General features: G+C 37.0%; 1 protein-coding gene across 3 annotated transcripts in view; it reads left to right on the forward strand.

Annotated features, from left to right (window-relative positions):
• LOC124153539 (protein MLP1 homolog) overlaps positions 1–19,491 on the forward strand; it is an 80,147-nt gene that overhangs the window by 4,608 nt on the left and 56,048 nt on the right. For 2 of the 3 annotated variants that reach the window (XM_046526768.1, XM_046526770.1), the window contains exons 2-4: positions 6,397–6,536; positions 16,579–16,692; positions 18,348–18,661. In XM_046526768.1, coding sequence (XP_046382724.1) covers positions 6,415–6,536; positions 16,579–16,692; positions 18,348–18,661 — 550 coding nt within the window. In that variant the 5' untranslated portion in view covers positions 6,397–6,414. Of the gene's footprint in view, positions 1–4,602; positions 4,833–6,396; positions 6,537–16,578; positions 16,693–18,347; positions 18,662–19,491 lie in introns of those variants that run through there. The other variant, XM_046526769.1, reaches the window with a different exon arrangement.

Below are 19,491 nucleotides of genomic sequence, written 5' to 3' on the forward strand. Positions count from 1 at the left end.
GATTTGGTGTTAAAAACATGCTTTAATCAGATATCTTTGAACTCTTGTTTTAAAAGTCATATTAGCTATAAGTAAAGATTGAATAATTCAATCACTTGACAATGAATAATGGCGGAGATATTGATTGGTGACAAAGACAGAAGCTTCATATCTTCTACAAAAACTGATAATATTTGAGATCTCTCATCGTATACGTGTTTGATATCTTCCGCTGATTTCTATTTATTTTTTTCCCGTCAGATTTGTACATGTCTACGTTTAACATGGTTTCCAGACAAGAATTTTTGTTTAGCAGTGATGTCCAGATTCTTTAAGAGAATTTCTATTTCAATATACGCTTTTATGTAAATACATATAAAGAGATTGTATATTTCAAAATTATTCATCAGATAAAAATCAAGCATTATTGTTACGGAAATTTAATAAATGCTGAATTTCGTGCGTGGGTTAATTGGGGCATAATATCTTAATAAGTAGAATTCGTTTATTATTTGATTTTATATTATGGAAGATATTTGGAAAGTTCTATTTGATTATTGATATTGACCTTATTAGCAGTGCTGGTTTTTTGCTAGGTACTCAGTTAATCAATAAACAAACCCATGTTCAATTTGCAATTCCGTCATTTCGCTTGTATTTGTGTTTTTGTATTGACGAATTACTGATTTTATGGTTTAAAATATGATGTTGATTCATCGATGACCGAATGATCTTTTATGATTTCGATGACATCATGGTACTAATAGGATTATAATGCAGTAGAACTTAAGATGGATGATTTTGCTTCAGTACAACTATTTCCATTGAATAGGCGTAATTTCATTTCAAAAACTGGTATATGCATCCTACGTATCCATTTGAAATGAACGTGCGGCCCGAAGGTACGAAAAGGTTGATGACAAATAGGGTAGGCTTTCAATAGAATGGGACCTCAAGCCCTAACAAGTTTTCTACGTTACTGGATACGTTTTTCTGTTGTTTTAGTATCTATTATGGCGTAAAGTTTTTCATCCGCGCCCTTCTCAGACAGACTTGTGCTGTACAGTGTACAGCTTGGCAGAAGGGAGGTGCACTATTCGGGGCTGTAACCTACAGAATGCATTCTCGGGATGATGTGGAAAAAGTTGTGAAATAATATCCACAAAGCGAAACGCTGTAAATATGAGGAGGTTTTTCAGCTTATTAAAACAACTTGTCTGCTTCCACACTAATGTTTTAATTAGCTGAATATCAAATATTTCCACCGCATCACGCCGGACACTGTATCTTTTATTCAAAGGAGGTTTTTGTTATATTTAATTCTTAGATTTCGTCACCAAACACGGAATTGTAGATTTGTGAATCAGGTTTCTCACGGCTGTCGTGAAATTTCTCGCAAATTTGGTCTGTAATTGAAAATTTACTCTCCTTATTTCAGTTGAGAATTTTGTTAAATGAAACGCATATATTTCAGCATCGTAATGACTAATTAAATCCCTTCGGTTCCATCAAATGATAATAATGATTGTCATCATACTTATTTTGAACCATTTTTTTTTAGTTTCTTCATTGTATATTTTATATTATTTTTCTGAAACATGTACTCCCAATCAACATTTGTCAAGTTTTTCACGTATAATTTTGATTAATTTACAAATTAATTTACTGTTTCTATTGCATGGGTCTACTTAAATCCTATTCTCGGCCATATACCTGGTTTCTTGTTGCTGGAATGTGCTAGATTGCGAGCATTTCTCTCCCTCTTTCACCAGGGAAGAAAAAATACCAGATAATCCATTATGTCTCTTTGGGTAGTGCTAGTTGAAAAAGCTAATTCTGTCCTTCCTTCGGAAATGGCATCAATTTTTCGTTATAATGGCACCAAAACCGTTTGAAGATTTGATGTGAGGCATCGTATTGTAGTACATATTTACATACGTTTGAGCCGCATTGAAAATTTAGCTATGTCGAGTGACAAAGTTGGGCAGCGAAAGCCATAAATACGAGCCGGCAAAATTTCCAGTTGAAAATTTTATCTGGCACGCTGAACTGCTGGTTGAGTGCGCGCATTCGGGTGTGCATGCAATTTCTGCGTAAGCCACCGGTTTTTCTACTCCCTTCATCGCCTGCTAGGCAACGGCACCAACGTCATCTACATATCAATCGCCTGAACTCAGTTCTAAACCTGTCTAACAATTGATTATATTAACCTTGCGATGAACTGAACGTGGTAAGAAAATGGGTAATAGGGTCAATTGAATTATGAATGCATTAACTTTGATTATTACCGTAGATATGTTGAATGCAGACTTTCGCGGGGTGGTGCAGCATGCGAAGTAAGGTTTTCGGGTTGACCTCCATGTCAATTCATCTTCATGACGACAGCTACTGTCGTCATGGAGATGAATCGACGCAGAGGTCAACCCGAAAACCTTGCTACGCATTACCGTAGATATAATGTTCCCTTGTGATGTTATTATCTGGCAAATCCGTTCATTGCCCTTGGCAAAAATAAGACCCCTTTTTTAGTATTACTATAATAGTAAATCAGTTAATTTAATTAAGTCATTACGAGCGTGCTGCGCCCGCTCCCAGCGGGCTTCCCCCGCTCTTTTCAATGCAGGTCCAACAGAGGGATAGGCGCGTTTCTAATTTTAAAATGTAGAAAAAAAGGCAGGGTCTTTTGTACAAATTTAATTGGAATGATCATATACAAATTGAGGTCAGAGGACCTCTTTAAACACAACATTGGAAGTAATTACACTATCCTCTGTTAAACGCACATGATTACTCATACTTACGTATCAACAGGAGACTTGAATGTAGAATCAGTTGCATTTTGATAAAAGTTATTTAAAGAATGCGAGATATTGTTGCAAATGAACAAATGATCAGTTTGTGCGCCGTTAACGTCAGGAATATTTACCGGTTTTTGTTTTTTTTGTTTTTGTTTTTTTTTTTATTTAAAAACCAATTTTAAGAAACAATAGCAGTATTTAGGGAGTAAGATCTGCCGTCGCATATTCTCTGATAAATTCTGTGCATTTTGGTACCTCATTTGTAGAGTTTGGTTGCGTATATGTTGAGAAAAAGGTATCTACACAGTGGAAATAATATAGAAGATTTTAGTTAATTTATTAGTATAGTTGATGTTTGTAATATTTTACAACAGGTAATCTCTATCAGGGATTTTTGTAGGCTAGTGAATGAGTAGTTGAGGCCTTGAAATTTGTCTGAATGGGATCATGGATTAAGAAAAGAAAACGAGAGTTCTTTGTATATGTCCTTGGGCAGAGAATAAATAAATTTTCTGTCTGCTAAGGGTAATGCGAAACTTTTCGAGAAACGTTGGGAAATACGGTGAGAACAGTAAAATAAAAAGGGGATAGCCTTAATCGAGAGAGCTCATTGGTAGGATTACATCTTTCAGGAAAACGTGACGACATAAGTCCCAGGGATAAGAAAAGCTCATTAGGATCTGGTAAAAGATTGATCAAAGCATATGGGATAGGAAAACAGTGGTGAAGTGAAGAAATTATCTCTGAATAGAAAATGTGAAAGGACAAAGAACTTGGGGGGGATGAACAGTACGAGCGAGCCAAGGCAATAACGTGGCTTGGCGGAAAAAGGAAAAAGAGAGAGCTTGCGAAAGTGATGGAAGTTATATAATTGTATTTCGAGGATCTTCCAAAACGAAATTAATTTTAGGAATAGGACGTTATATTGTTTTTATATCAAGGGCGAAAAAGACTCCGAGATGTGTTGCGAAATAAATTTCTTTGCACAAACATGAAAATATTTGCATGCATTGAAAGACAAAAGTCGAGACTTAAAAGCGCTAATTTTAAGTGGGTTGATTATGATGCCTCAGAAAATTCTGGGGAAAAACACTACGTTGAGATGGATCAAGGCCGTTGCGGTCGGGAGTGAGGGCGTTCAAACCCACCCGCCCCCCCGAATGTTTGGAAAACACTTTTTTAGGTGCACCCCAGTGAATTAACCCCCCCTCCCCGAAATACATTCCTTCTTCAAGTAAACCCTGATTTTTCCATCTACGACCTTCAAATAGATTTAGCCCGAGATGTGAAAGGACGAAGGGTTTTCTGCTTAGTAAGGTATAATATGGCATCGAGAAATTTACGTTAATTAGTGATGGAGGTTTTAGGGTGGGTCGAGGGCCGTAAGCGGGGGCTTTCTTTTGCTTTGGGTCCGACCCCTTCGAGTGTAACAACAGAGGAGGTCCCCAAAGTATCGAAAGATCCCCACCCACATCCCTCAATCTTCCCCTGCGATGCGGCCTCACCAGATTCCCTTAAACCGTGATATGTGCCCCTAATCTCCAGTTTTATTTCTTTATTGTCCTATGTTTGGTGGGAAAACTTAAGTTATAAGTTACTGCTCTTTATTCGTTCGCATCCAATATGGATAGAGAGCTGCGATATGAGATTGGAGTATTATTATTGAATCAAATAATTTGCAGCGGTAGGGCGGCTTCAGGAATCTTGTGGAGGGCTTGGGATACGACATCGAACTGTTTCTTTTTTGCTTGGGCGGGGAAGGACGCCGGCCGAGAATACCGCCAGCCCAGAAACTCAGCGAGAGTTTTCCCGACTCACGGTCGAATCCCATATTGTCACCTTAGCATTCAGTGTGCGAAGAACTCATTTACGACGCCCGAGAATCATTCCGTCTTCCCTGGATTACGCGATTTCGTTTTTCGAAAAACGTGCCAGTGATAAAAACGACGTAAGTCGTTAGTATTTTTTGTGAGTGGTGCCCAACGAAAGGATATCAATACTGGGAATCGTCAATACTCCTGCCTACTGCCTGCTACCATGGAGCGAGCGAGCAAAGTAATTATTCTCAGTGTTCTCAGTCTTTCTTTAAGGTTATGTATCATTTGCACAGTAAAAAATTGCACCATATAGCTCTAAAAATGGTTCAATATAATTTTCTGCAATTGGTAACTTAACGCTATGTTTTTAAAATAATGTTTCATCAATGATCTGATACTTGCTCATAATATGATGAGTGAATGGTTATTCAGAAAATTTCCGTAGGAGACTGCTATCAATGCGTTTGCAAAGTCGTTGATACAATCAGTTTACAAAACTATCCAACTAAGCTGGCAAAGTGAATTGATTTTTATCGTGTTCAAATTTAAGTATATTCTTCGCTTATTTGACCGGATTCAATCCAATGCGTATTGGGTTTTGTGAAAGGCTGGAAAATGAATAAGGCGATGTTTGCATTGGATAATTGGAACTGGAGGTTAAATCATGAAAATACTAATAATAATTCATAAGATTTTCGTGATTCTGGAAATAGATTTTTCGTGGGGATTGCTAAATACCCTGTCTAATACCGTTAAAGCGGCCTGCATTTTTCCTGAACTGGTAGGAAGCTATAATCTTTGTACCATTGACTTTTTCAATTCATTTTTATCAATTCACTCGTTGAGAGCTACTTAGTATATTAAATTATTGAATTCGTTATTTTGTGTCCAAGACTGAAAGCAATTAGCAAAATTGAAGTTTAGGGTTTTGAATCGTCCTCATGGATGATTTTATTTCATTTGAATCGAACTAAAATGTTTTTATTCCTGAAAACAGTTACTTGAGATACCTCAAGTTAATATAGACCAAAACTTGCAAGTCTTTATTTGTTAGCGAGTTTAATCTACTTTATTTTTATTTCTTGTCAAGCGAGTACTAGTGCAACAAATGCTTGTTGGCCTACATTATCGTATAATTGTCATCCTGGGCTGTAAGGCACTGTAACGACTCTGTGGGTTGTGGTCTAATGGTCACCGTGATGCGTAAAATAATTTGTGCAAAATTAAGCTGCCGGCAGGCCTCAAGTTATGACTATGTGAACGAGGAAGTGGTGATGATGGATTGTTATCTTGGTTAGTTTTAATGTGAATGCGCCCTTTAAAAATTTTCTCCTCAGTTACAGTTTATACCTATAAGTGCAGTTCTCTTTGCTGCCAAGTAAAGCTATAATAAGCCGGATAAAGTTCATGCAATATCCATATTACTAACATTTTCCTCAATCATCCGGAATTTTTAAGTACTTTCCAAAATCATGGTTATTTTCAACTGATGGTAAGGTTTCAGGTATATTATTGTGATTTTTTTTCTCTTCTAGAAAAGACAGCGTATGGTAATTTCGCATTGTTTTTTGTATTAACGGAAATAAGGACATTTCATTTAAGTGTTTCTTAGTATAATTACGTGGGATTTGAAAATCTGTACTTTGCAGAATACTTACACCCTTACTTCCCTTCGTTCATCAACGCTTGTGTGCTGTAAATATTTCCTGTGAAACCCAATTGTCCCCCGGTTGTAATCTATAGCGTTATTTATTGTCAGTGATCCAATATTCCTTACTAATTTCGATCTTCTTGTGTTGCAGGGTTCTTATTAGTTCAGGATGTCGGGGGGTGGAACCAGGGGTATGCAACATTTGTACACTGGGGCGAAGGGAGACCCATTGTGTCCCCTTGGGTTCCACCCCCAAGTAAGATGGCCCACAAGATGCAAGCGGTGTTTCAGGCAAGTCTTCGTTGTGCTTTAATACTACTTTAGTTCTATCCTAATACCTGGCCCCATAATGCATTAACAGGCATGAGTTAATGTGTTAATGCATGCGCATGAGAAGGGATGCCAAGATGCGACATAACCACCCACCTTGTACGAATTGAAACCATGTTATGACAAAGGTTTCCGCGGTGATAATTAGATCTCTGCATTTTTCTCGGGTTTTCCTCCGCAAAGGTTGGCTTATGGATAACAATTTCACTGTCAATCCTGCCAGCGTCAGGTCTACCTTTGACCTGAAGATGTTGGCAGGATAGCCAGCGAAACTGTTGTACGCAAATCAACTGACGCGGAAGAAAACCCGAGAAAATCCAGAGATCAACTGAAGCTATGATTACATGATTTCCAATACGGCACAAATCAACTTGCCTGCAATGGGTTCTTCACCAAATTATCACTCGTCACTTAAATCAGTTTTTTTCAATTTGAAATGGCATTTCACCATCGTTAAATTTTGGTCACTGTCAGTATCTGCCCATAGGTAGCTTTCGGAGTCCACCTGATTCCTTTATCTCGGCTTCACCAAAATGCTATTGGTCCAAAATATTCACTCTTTTGCACATGTACCTTTTCCGAAGATGATTATTAATCATTTATTGCAAGCGGTCACTTATGTTGTGTTCAGACTCAACTCGTATTTTTTTGTTATTGTCGATTTTGATTTGGTTTGAATAATAAGAGACCCGTATCTTTCCGTTTACTGATCCTCGGGTTACTTCTCAAGCTATTTATGGTGAAAAATCGACAGTCTTAACCTTCCTCAGATAAGTTGATGACGTCATGATCTTGTGCTCAGAGGGCCACCGCTTTTTCTTCACTCGTCATCCTCGCTCATTTGCCTCTCGTGGTTCGTTGTTCTTTGCAATTTTGAGAGCGATTCATTTCCTCAATTAGTAGTTCTCCCTGATCGAGTGTATGAACCAAAATTCCAATGAAGTCACAAACTATCTTAGTCTTGAAAGTCACAAACTATCTTAGTCTTAGTCTTACACTAGTCTTGAAAATGGTGCAGTGTAACCGAAACTAGTCGGTAATAAAGTGTGTGTTTTTGTGTAGAAAAGCTAAGTAATTTCCTTCCAACCATAAAATATGGAATTCTACAAAGTAAAGGCCTCAACAATTCAGTGCATCAAGTCACAAACTCATGGAAAGTGGGTTGCAACTTTCGCGTGTTTTCATTTAAAATTTATGACTGAATGAGTAGGATTTTTTCTTCATAAATATTCTTTCCCTTTATTAAGTGGATTCTTATAATGAACTGCGATTTCGGATCTTAGTGGTCGACCCCATTTTGGATGAATACTTACTGAGCCTATCTTTAGGGCGTCCTTAGCTCTTTCAACGATTTTCTCTGTATTGCTCGGTGCTTCGTATGGTAATATTTCTATTCATGGGTAGAGATAAAAGCTTTGGCAACCTTTGAAGATGCACAGTTTGTCTCAAAACTTTTCTGAATGGATTTGTACACTCATGGAATAAAAATTTGTTTCGATCATTACTACCCTCTGAAACCGTTCATGCAAGCGTACTTGAGCTCGTACGAAAAAAGTGTGAAAATTCCGCTGAGGGAAAATCATTTGCCTTGATCGGTAGTCAAACCTTGATCTTCCCCAGTGGCACAGCGAGAGGGAGTTTTGGGGGATAACCCCCCCCCCCCCAGAGCTCAGAGAAATTTTATGTTTAATCCATTTTACTTAATTGGGTTGGTATTACTATATAATAGTGTAAAGATTAATAAAATATCACTCAGAAAGCCGTAAAACTCACGATTTTGAACCATTTATCTTAAAATTCCGCAATTTATTAATCTCGCACCTACCGCTTATCCTGGTGGGTATTCCATACCCCCACAAACCCCGGTATTAGTTGCACCTAAGCCCCCCCCCCCCCAGCCTTAATTCCTAGCTGTGCCCCTGATCTTCTCTATTTGCTTTCGGTGAAAGTGAACGATTTTTCCTCCGTATAATTATAGCACTTATGTGCGCTTGCGGGTGACTCGGTAAAGTTACGTCGCTGTCTGCTCCGCGGTTAATTTCTTCACTAATGTACTTGAAGTCGTACAAATTAATGTATGGCTTTCCCCGTTAAGGACTGAAAATTGAATGTTTCACCGGTAATTCCCAACCTGCAGTATCTTTTGAGCTCGCGCATCTAGGCAGGCTCGTGGTTCTCTGGCGGTGGTTACCTTTCACCTTCCATTCCATTAATATCTCCTGGAAGATATGATTTTAATTGGTTCTTGACCATACTTGCCATCTCCGCCCAAATCTGTTCTGCGCGTGTTTTCTTTTTTTTTTTTAATTTTCAGTTGCCGCTGTCAGTCATATGCGTGTACTTAGAGCTCTCTGACTGTAATGCCATTTAACAGTTGTGGTTAGATAGTAAAAGCGGTGCGTACCATTTCTTCTTTCCATAAATTAGGCGATGTCGCTTCTTTCAACCATTAATGTGATAGTATGTTTATTCGTCTAACTTAGGTGTTTAGTTTTCTTTATCTTCCATAATTTGTGCATTTTTAAAGATTTAATTTAATGTTTTAGTATTTACAGGCGATTTTCCCATATTTTCCACGATTACATAATTAGATACACGTATTGTTATGAAATAAAATAAACAATATCCGCAGAGTTGCTTTTTGTTAATTTTAATTTACTTTATCTCGAAAGCGCAGTTATTTATGTTTTTTGTATCACATGATTTAGGGTTTTGCACATATTTTTAATGTTTATACATTATCAAGTCTTGCATTAATTTTTGGGAAACCTTTGACGGTCAGAGTCTGACTTACTCTTTTTACGCGTGTGTTTACTATACAATATTTTTCTTCGTAGACACTACTGAAAAATTTCTGTTTTCATGAATTTACGGCCGGAGGAAATTGACCTTTTAGAAAAAGTCTTAGAAAAGGATTACCTTGTGCTTTATAAACATAGTTTTAGGCTTTTAGGTAATATTGGTCCCATATAAATTGAATAGTGATGAAATTTCGCACACAAGCAGTAGCCTTTCATTCTTTTTTTTAAATCTTTTAGGGACAGCTAGACCGGAATAACAACGGTAAAGAAAGACCTCTAAATCCCTTATTTAGGGTAATTTATGGAGAGTGGAATAGAAAATGGATATGAAAATATGGATATAATAACGTCAGTGGATTTTATGAGTTGAGTGGAAGCGTCATCCAACCAATCTCAGAGTTTTTGATTGACGATGATAATGAGTTATGAAAAATCCGGCCGAAAGTAGATCATTTATGTAACTACTATCGAAGTCGTTGTGGGAAAGGCTTTTTACGCCACAATTATGTTAAATTCTTCCTTACTCGGTCATTAAATTACCAAACAGTGCACATCTTATTGATAAACTTTTCAGTATGTTTTATTCGTGGCTGTCGGGAAATTATTTGGGACGAAGGCTCTTAATGTAGCTCGTGAAAAACATTTTCGTTTCTCGCTGGCTGTAAATCACTGCGAGAATGGAAGTAGGTTCTTGTTTCCGTTCCAAGATTATAGCTTCTGTGTCGGTGATTATCGCGACGGGAGTCACCGATTCTTGTGGACACGGCTGTGGACTTCGGGAAAGCGGGGCTGTACCCATTTGATTCTCTTTCTTGATGAGTATTAATGCATAACCTTCTTGCTTGGGGACGATTTGGGGCTGGTAATTTATGATTATACTTCGCAAGGGGCCTACAAAAATGAAAAAGGTCCCATAAAGTATAATTTTAAGTTTAAAAGGCTATATACGTATGTATTATATTAAAGAAATTATTATTATTATTGTTTTTGTTATACATTTAGAAATTTCTAGGGTATTATGTTACTGTATTTTCAACTATGATTAGGAGTTTTATAGCAAAATCCTCTAGATAGTACAAATGAACTTCCGGCACAAAAATATAACAAATATTGGAAAAAGAAATCGAAGACGAAATAATTTAATTAGTGATAAATTGGCGAAACAGTTCTCAAGTTTTCAGGAATTGTTATGCTTAGAATCCTATCCACTCAGAAAATGTTGAATCCTTTCCGTGAAGCTATTTTACTGATTATGTGTATCTTTATATTAAAATGTATGGGAGTATTATGTGGTGCTTTGTTTCTGTAAACGAAATCTTTTCCCCGAAGTTACGCGGGGAATGGATTAAAGACTTTTCAATTTAAAACATCATTTACTGTGCGGGAGTAATTCAGAACAGTACTCATTCTTTCATTGACATAATTTTGCTTCGTAGGTGACTAGGGAATGGGCGTGAGATGAAAATTATCCGCAAAATGTGATATTATTGCAAGTATAAAAACTCTTCTCTACAGTCACTCTGACCTTACTCACTTAACCTTATCCTAAAAGGTCAGCGTGGCCTATAACACAAGCGTGGTCTACACGGCTAAATTTGACATAGAGTATGATGGAGGAGACATTTTCATTTTATTGACCACCACCGATATCAAGAGGCTCCCTAAACCTCCTTAAGGGGTATTACTCCCAGACCCCGTTTTTACCCAGTTGGTTTAAGCCTACATCCTTCACTGGAGGCTTTCATGATTATTTGCCGAATAATTTGAAAAAAAATTCAAGATTAAATTTTCAGAAGTTAATTTTTATATATCTCAACAGTTTCTACGCAAAACAAGTAAATATTTCAATTCCATTGTATAAATAAATTGCTGTACTATCTCCAAAAGCAATCCCTTTCTCTGTTCGATAACTTGCTTACATTAGTTCATTACCAGAACCAGCGTACTTGCGGGCCGCCGCATGTCCGAAACGGCATGGCTTCTATGGGCACGAGTACTTTTCTTTTCTCGAAATATTTTTAATTAAGAAATACTTTTGTGCTGAACTCAAGCGAAGTACTATAACCAAGTACTTATATAATCATAAACGTAAAATTCATAATTACTGTTGATTGTAGTCGCATTCGGGGTGGGTGTAGTCCTGCAAGTCTCTAGTCTCTACAAGAAAATGAAAGTAGATACACTGATTGTAGTTTTTATCAATTCCTAAGGACCTCGATAATGACTGGCTTGCACTCAAGACCGGGAATCTGTTTCCTAAATAATTTAATGGGATATCAAAGTTTTTTATTCCACTCTTTTAAATCGATTTTGAGTGAAAACATCATTTTTTATAGTTGAATTTCCTGATGAATCCGGAATTGTAATCGAAGCTCACCTTTTCTAATGTTATGCACCACTATAATTCGAGATACACGGCAAGGTCGGTAAAGGACCTTTACGGACCTTGATACACGGTTGCCCTAGCACTTGTTTTCTGTGTGGTTGAAGCGGTCTGATAGGTGTTATGCAAGCAAAACAATGCTATCAGTAGCTTTGGGGATGGCAATGCATTTATGATACCCCGTCTCTTTTAACCTCCTAGTCACTTCAAGGCTTCCCTTCCGCCGCTTTATTTTTGAGTTAATAGCCCGCAGAGAGGTTGTCGAGAGCGCTACCAAAATACCTACCGGCAGATATCGCAATCCACTGTTCGAGGATTTTGATCTTGTTCAAAGAATCAGGGCCCCCCACTGCGGTAGTGAATGGCTTGCGCATAAAATCGTTCCAGGCTTGACTAGGTGGAAGTTTGATGTATCCATGACAAAAACTACAAATGGCAATTTCCACTCCGTAAATCACAACTCTACTACCGACCATGTTTTCAGCACTTTAAAAAAGACATAATATGTTGAAACCAAGGTCAGCAGTAGAGTTGTGAATTAAAGCGTGGGAATTACCATTTGCATTTTTTATCATGGCTATGGCTTGCATTGGACCATCGAGAAAAGTTTTTGGAGAATCACTCTGTCTCTTTGAAAGTTAAAAAAATCCCTAAGTGCGATTTTAAAAATCTTATGAAGAAATATTCACTAAACCAACTAAGCCATCATTGGACAGGGGTGTATGTAATGGGGGAGCCCAGCCACCCCGTTTGAGCGTTTTATTTGACTGGTGCCCGCCGCATAGAGTTATCCTGGTAATTCCATTCATTCTTCTAGTATCATCCTTCTTCCATTTTTTTTTTATTTCACATTTATTTCTTATGCAAAATTTCCGAGCGTGTCTTTATTTAAAATCGCTGAACTTGAACTTACATTGACATCGCATCCCCCCGAACTCTCAGGGATATAATCCGCATACTAATAATTACCAAGTGCTGCTAAAAATTATAACCCCCTTTACTGTAATTATAGAAGTGTGGCATTTCAAATGTTACAATGAATGTCAGACGTTCGGTGGAGCGTAGAAAATCAGGTCTTCTGTTGTTCATACAATAAAAAATTAGCCCGAGGATGCAGCGGTATGGCGGAAGGGTTGTTTTTGTTGACGATTTTTAGTTTTGGGGAAATGCGCCATCATCATTGGGATGCCCCCCCCCCTGCAAAGGATTGCCAAGGGATATTTTTCCTGCGGGCATTTTAGGGTTTCAGTAGTGTCACCAGCATCTAAGGTTTCCTCTTGTTGACAGAGCACAGCGTAAAATCCCTAATAAAATGACCTCAGCGGGTGTGTCTCGGACCTTATTCTTTGAATCAGCTTTTTCGGTTAATTTTATCCTTACGGATATTCAACAGATTTAATTTAAGACGTATAAGCTTTTATGACCATTGTTGTTTCTTTCGTGGACAAAATTAGGTGACAGATAGAGTATCCTTCTCGGTAATACGCGTTGGTATTGTCAGTGGGGTTAAAGGTTCCATGATAACTGTGAACCTTAGCGGAAAAGGTCATGTTTTTGCGTTAACGTGTGGACTTGTTTTTCTCTTGCAACTCCTTCCTAAACTTCGTTAACTTTGATTCATTTTTGATGCATCAGTCTATCACCATGTTTCTCTTTGAAAGTTCAATAACTCATCCTAAGCGTATATCTCACCTTAACTTCAATGTTATTTTATTCTTTTTCACTCATGTATTTATGCGTTCTATAAGATGCCAGTGATTTTATATTCATGATCTTATGGTTTATTCTCAGTATTCAATTTTATTTTAAATTATTATTTAATATTTTTTTTTTAATTAATGACTCTTTTAATTTTACAATGAAATCGCACCACTACATGTTTATAAGGTTACTGAGTGGGAGAGAGGCTAATTTAGAAACCGAAGGTTTCGTGGGGAAAAATACATTTTGGACACAAAGTCAACGCCCGAAAATGTCATGAAAGTAAAAAGATGATGTGTACTGTTAATGTCTTGCCAAATAACTACCATCCGTTGTTAAGCGTATCATATCAATAAAGGAGTTTCTTGTAGAAAGCGTAAAGCCGATATCTTTCGACCTTTTTGCCCCAGAAACGTTTAGCAATGAAACATTGTAAAAATGCCGTAATCATGCGAATGCTTTCGTATCTTCTCTCCTCCTTGAGGACGACAATCTACTTCGATGCCCCTTTTTTCATGTGCAAGTTTTTTTCACGAAATGAATCGGAACCATCATTGACAAGATTGAAGTAAAATTAATGATAAATTTTCGTGATGATATATATTTTGCTGTGCAGTGCTTTTTTAACTTTCTTGCTGAGATAGCCCCCTAGCGCGACCATTCATTTAAATTAATGTAGAATAAAACAAGATATAATTTAATAGGCTTCTTATGTACTACGACGAAGTGAAGCCTAAAGGCATGAGATATATTTTTGTTGATAAAAGTTATTGCAGAGCTACCATTAATGGTGATTATGTATGTAGCCGTGGTGATTATGTATGAGCTGTTTTTTTAGTTTAGTGCCAACGAAATTGGCACATTGGTCGAACTCGAATTGAAAGTTCTCGTTCGCAATAAAATATACTAAATTGTATTCATTAAATTGAAACACGCTGGCGTATTTATAATTATAATACGATTGATTTTCCGATATTTTCTTTCGATGTATTTTAATATTCGTGTTCAATCTGAATCAAGTCATCATTTTCCCGATAGTGGGCAAAATATTTCCCGTCTGAAGCCATGATCGGCAGTCGCCGAAATTTCGCGGCCTAACGTTCGGGAAGATTCCCGAGTGCTATACCTGCACTTCGACTTCCTCTGGCTGGTTAACGCGGTTCTTATGGACCGAAACACCAGAACTTGGCAAAAACACCCATCCCTTTGTTTAAGTCTACGATTTTTGAGGAAACTGCGATCTTACCGCGGTATTATGCTGACGACAATACCCCAAAGCGCACGGAAGTACGAAAATTCCGCGAGGGCAAAAAACGTCAGCTTTAACTTCCATCCTGCGTTTACTGAAAGCTCATTTATCGCATCAAATGCCACTAAAACCTCTTGAAATGAGGATTTTCTTGTAAATAGGTTGATCGCTTGGAGCGAATGGAGTGCTCTGGTTCGATTGCAGGTGAAGGCACATTTTTAATTCCATGTGGAGTTTTTTCACGGTGAAACTAACTGAAACTAGGCCGCCCTGGATTTGCAGGCAAGTAAGCTACCCCAAGTATTATATTTTATTTCTTACAAAATATCAATTTCTAATGCATTATCTATGACCCTGAATGCATACTTTCCGAGCTGTCTTGAGCTGTGCAGGTGTAAATGCAGGCCCTCCCAGAGGGGTGGGGAAATTAAATTTGGGCATGTGCTTCACTCATTGTTGGGAGCGTTTGATGCATAAAGGGCCTGATTTTGAGTACCGATAGTGCTTTTCCCTGGGGCCTGACATGGCTCTTGGTGTCTGAGGTTCAATATACAATGCTTTTTGTCTCATTTTGGTCCCCATTTATTGATTTGTGGTATTTATCAAGGCCTCTTCTCTTAATTGTATTTTTTGTCCATCTGGCACCCTCTTTATAACCCCTTCTCTTTTCCTATTCATCATAGCAATCAATTGTAAGATTAACTTTGGCAACCTCGTATATTCCATTTGCAGGATATGGCTGTGCCATTGCTGTTATTCCTTTAATGTGATGCTGTGCATCATTTCTTGTATTATTTCATTCCTTAAATTGCTTAATGGGGATATTCATGCAGCTTATCTTGTACAAATATCATTCTCCACCCGTCAATGAATGATCCCTGACTTGATGTTTAATTACCAATTTTAGTGATAGTATATTTTTATTGGTTTATGAATTTGTAGATTGCATGTTTATAAATTGTATGGTATCATTGCATGCTTGCTTTGATATTTTCCTCCAACTTAATTGTTCTGAGTAGCTTTTTAGAGTACATAGTTCATTTGTAGGATTTAGTCAAAAGTATTTATATTCATGTATATAGGCAAGTTTTGACAATAAGGTCTTCATCTGTCTCTCCTATTCACTTTTTTTAATCATATTGACTTTAACTTTTAAATTCCATGTATATTAATATTATATTAAGTTTTAGGTCACAAATTCATGAATGTAATAATCCTCCAATAGAGGTATTTTCATGTTTAAAACAGGGTATATTTAATCTTGATCTCTAAGTTCCATATCAGGCTGGATGCAACTCTTAAACAGCATTGGTAACAGACTACACTCCTGTTTTCACCCCTTGTTTGCTCAAATTGTTTTGATAATTTATTAATAACCCCTATTTGTGCTTTACTTTTCTTATATTTGTACTGGAGCAAGCAAGGTTTCCACTGTCTGTCCGCAGTCCACTGTTTATCAATGGGATCCACTCAAGATGAATTCATTCATTGCTTAACCTGTGTGAAGAGTTTTAAAGAGTTCATGACCCCTAAAATTTAATCTGCTCCTCTTGCTGAATTTCTTGTTTCTGTGTTCTCAGAACTCTCATGTCTGGATGTCTCTCTCCCATGACTGTGACCTTGAGTCAGCTCCCCTCTTTAGCTGTGTATGTTTCATTTTGGATCTGAGGTTAGACTAAAAAAAAGTTGGATTTGAACACATGATAAGTTCAAAAACAGATCAGACATTGAATGTATGCATTAGAAATGTAAAACATTCTACATGTTTGTTTTCTTGAGAGATTACAATGTCTCTTTTTCAAGATATTGATTGTCCTAAGAGTGCCCCAGTATTTGAGAAGTCTTCAGTAATGCTGTACTTTATTATAGGGACTACAAGGACCATGGAGGGGGTGGCAGAAAGGAAGATACCTCATTGAGGAAGGATGAGATGACCTCATCCACACCTTTACTTTCCTCAAATTCATCCACATCCTCATCTCGGTGAGTAGGCGGGTCTTGTGCGAATGAGCTACTTGCATAATCATTTCATGTATGCTGTCATGGTTTCAATATTATTGAGACTTGTGAGTGTGGAAGTTAAAAGGATTAGAAGGAAAATTTCAATGCCATTGTTATTTCCATTATCAAATACTGCTTATAGTGGGGTATGACTTCTCATGTATTGCCATTTAATAAATTTCAACAATATGAGAATGGCATTGCAAAATTTTTTAAATTTTAATGGCACCATGATCTCTCCTGAGCCTTCATAAATGAGAGAAATAATGCATAACTTCCACCACTTTTTGATTTGTAGAGAATTCTATGTATACAATCCATTTTAAGGTACATATATTGTGTGTTGATGGTGCATACATGCATTTTTAATAGACTGTGTGATGTGCAGTGTGGATATCACCTATGAGGAAGCTAAGGACCTTGGTGCGTATTGATCCTGATGTAATAAATTGTGGATGTGGTAGAGTTGCAGTAGATATAGAAACTTATGCTTGAAATCCTTGAGGTGAGGGCATCGATCAACTGTCTTATTGTCTAAACACTTTTGCCTAGGGACACCAGCAAATATTTTAGAGTTGTTGCATGCAATTTTCAGAGATATGTCACAGTTAATAAAAAATCGATCTTAAGCACGGCATGTGGGGAAATATCTAGGTAGGGAAATACATATGTAGCCATACCCATGTTCAGCAGGCTGGCCACAACATGATCAGCTCTATGGCTCTTGGCCACCATGTAAATGTGGGTGAAAATATATTTTAGATCCCTCGTTTTATTCTAAACTTATCACCGCATGAATTTATCCTATTGTTTATATTTGAAAAAATCATACCGAGAATGTATGTCTGAAAAAAAAATCATCTGGCAGTCTCCTGTGGGGTTATGCCATTTTCATTGCAAATAAGTATGTAAAAATTACATATACTTTCAGGATACATATTTTATCTAATGCTGCTCTGATTCTGTTATTCTACTATCTGCCCCCATTAATTTGTGCAATTGAGGAAAGGTTTTCAAATTCATGCATCACACATTGAGGTGCATGTGCTGTTATCAATTTTCTTGGGCTTGTTGAATTAGAAATGGGATTTGATGACTTTTTTGACAGATAGGTGACGCATACTTCTTGATTTAAAATGCTAGTAGAAGTTAAGTACATTTTTAAAATTTCCTTGTAAGTCAAATTTCTTTTTCTGTCTTGAATTCAAAAATAAAAACAATGAAATAATTTTTCTAATTTTTTACCTGGACCACAAATTCATGTGGAAACACATATTTCATATCTTATGAACCCACTTGACGAAGTCCTCAGCTACTGCTACCGACCAGTGTTTTTAATTTTATGCTTTATGATTTTTAAATCTTAGAGTTTGTATCGTTTTAATTTTTAGTAAGTTTTGAGTTAGTAGTTATTATTAGCTATAAACTTTAATGGCTTCAACATTAAAATCCAACTCAAATTATGTACTGAATTTGTGTTCAAGAATCCATTGTGCAAAGCAAAATTATTTCTTGAGATGCTATTTTATGGTGACCATCATTTTAATAGAGAGAGATTTCTTTTTATAACCACTTGATCTTTATTTTTTTCCATAAAAAAGTGTGCAATCTTGAAATTTTTTTCTTTTCTGCTCCAGGTTTAGAGATGGCCAATCAAGTGATGCTGGTGGCAGTCGAGGTTGGAATTCACCTTCCTATTCATCGCGGTTACCTCCAGGCCGTTCATCTGCTTCCTCATGGACTTCAACGCCTGATTTGCAGTCTCTTTCCTCAGACACAACTAGTAAAGACTCAACATCGGCAACTATAAGGCTGCGGGCACCTTCCTCGTCAACATCGTCGTCCACTCAAACTTATTCCTCATCAAAACCTCCCATTCCACCATTGTCATCATCATCGTCGTCTTCTTCAAACACATCATCATCAACATCCACCACTTCAGAGGAAGATGGTGATTCATTTTCTGAATTTAATTCTTCCACTCTCATTTGAAAAAATATGAATACATGTTAATTGAGCTGATTCTGAGTGGTACATATCTATTTGTGGTCACTTCATGATGCAATGAAGGACAGCTGCTAAAATGGCCGATATAGGACCAAATTAAGGGAAGGGGCAATAAGTGCAATGAAATATTTATAACTATTTATTGAGGTATTTCAGGGAGAGATAATATCCTATCATATGAGGGTGTTCCTTTCTCAGGGCCATGGTGCCCTTTATCCAGGATTTGACTTAGACTTCTTCTAGGGAACGGCAATTGAATCATTGATGTCTAAGTCAGCATCTGAATATCAAACTTCTGGACCAATGAGGAAATTTTATTTATAGAGAGACTATTAAAAATCAGTTCCAGTGGTGGTTCTTGGATCATGTGAAAGGGAGGCTACAGAGCAGTCCATGGGGTAGGGTTCACCTGCAAGAAAATGGAGAATACAGAATAATATGGATTTCAATTCTTCCTGTTATAATCATAATGCTACATTAATCAAACTATCAAAACCCCCACCCCCTATTGCCACCGCCACTGAGCAGTTCTATATATATTAATTTCTCTCCACAAATTTTGTGTATTGTTGCTTTATTTTAATATTTGATTTTATTTGCTCAGATAGGCTATTTAGTCAATATGGAAGGTAAATATCAAGCCAATATGTTTTAATAAATTTAATTGGAATTTGAAACTTTGGACACTACCTCTGAAATTTGTTCAATTGTCAAATTGGTGAAGATTTTGAGATATGCATCAGTAAGATACAACATAATTTGTTCAGGTTAATA

Source organism: Ischnura elegans, chromosome 2, assembly GCF_921293095.1.
Source record: "Ischnura elegans chromosome 2, ioIscEleg1.1, whole genome shotgun sequence".
Taxonomy (NCBI): Eukaryota; Metazoa; Arthropoda; class Insecta; order Odonata; family Coenagrionidae; genus Ischnura; species Ischnura elegans.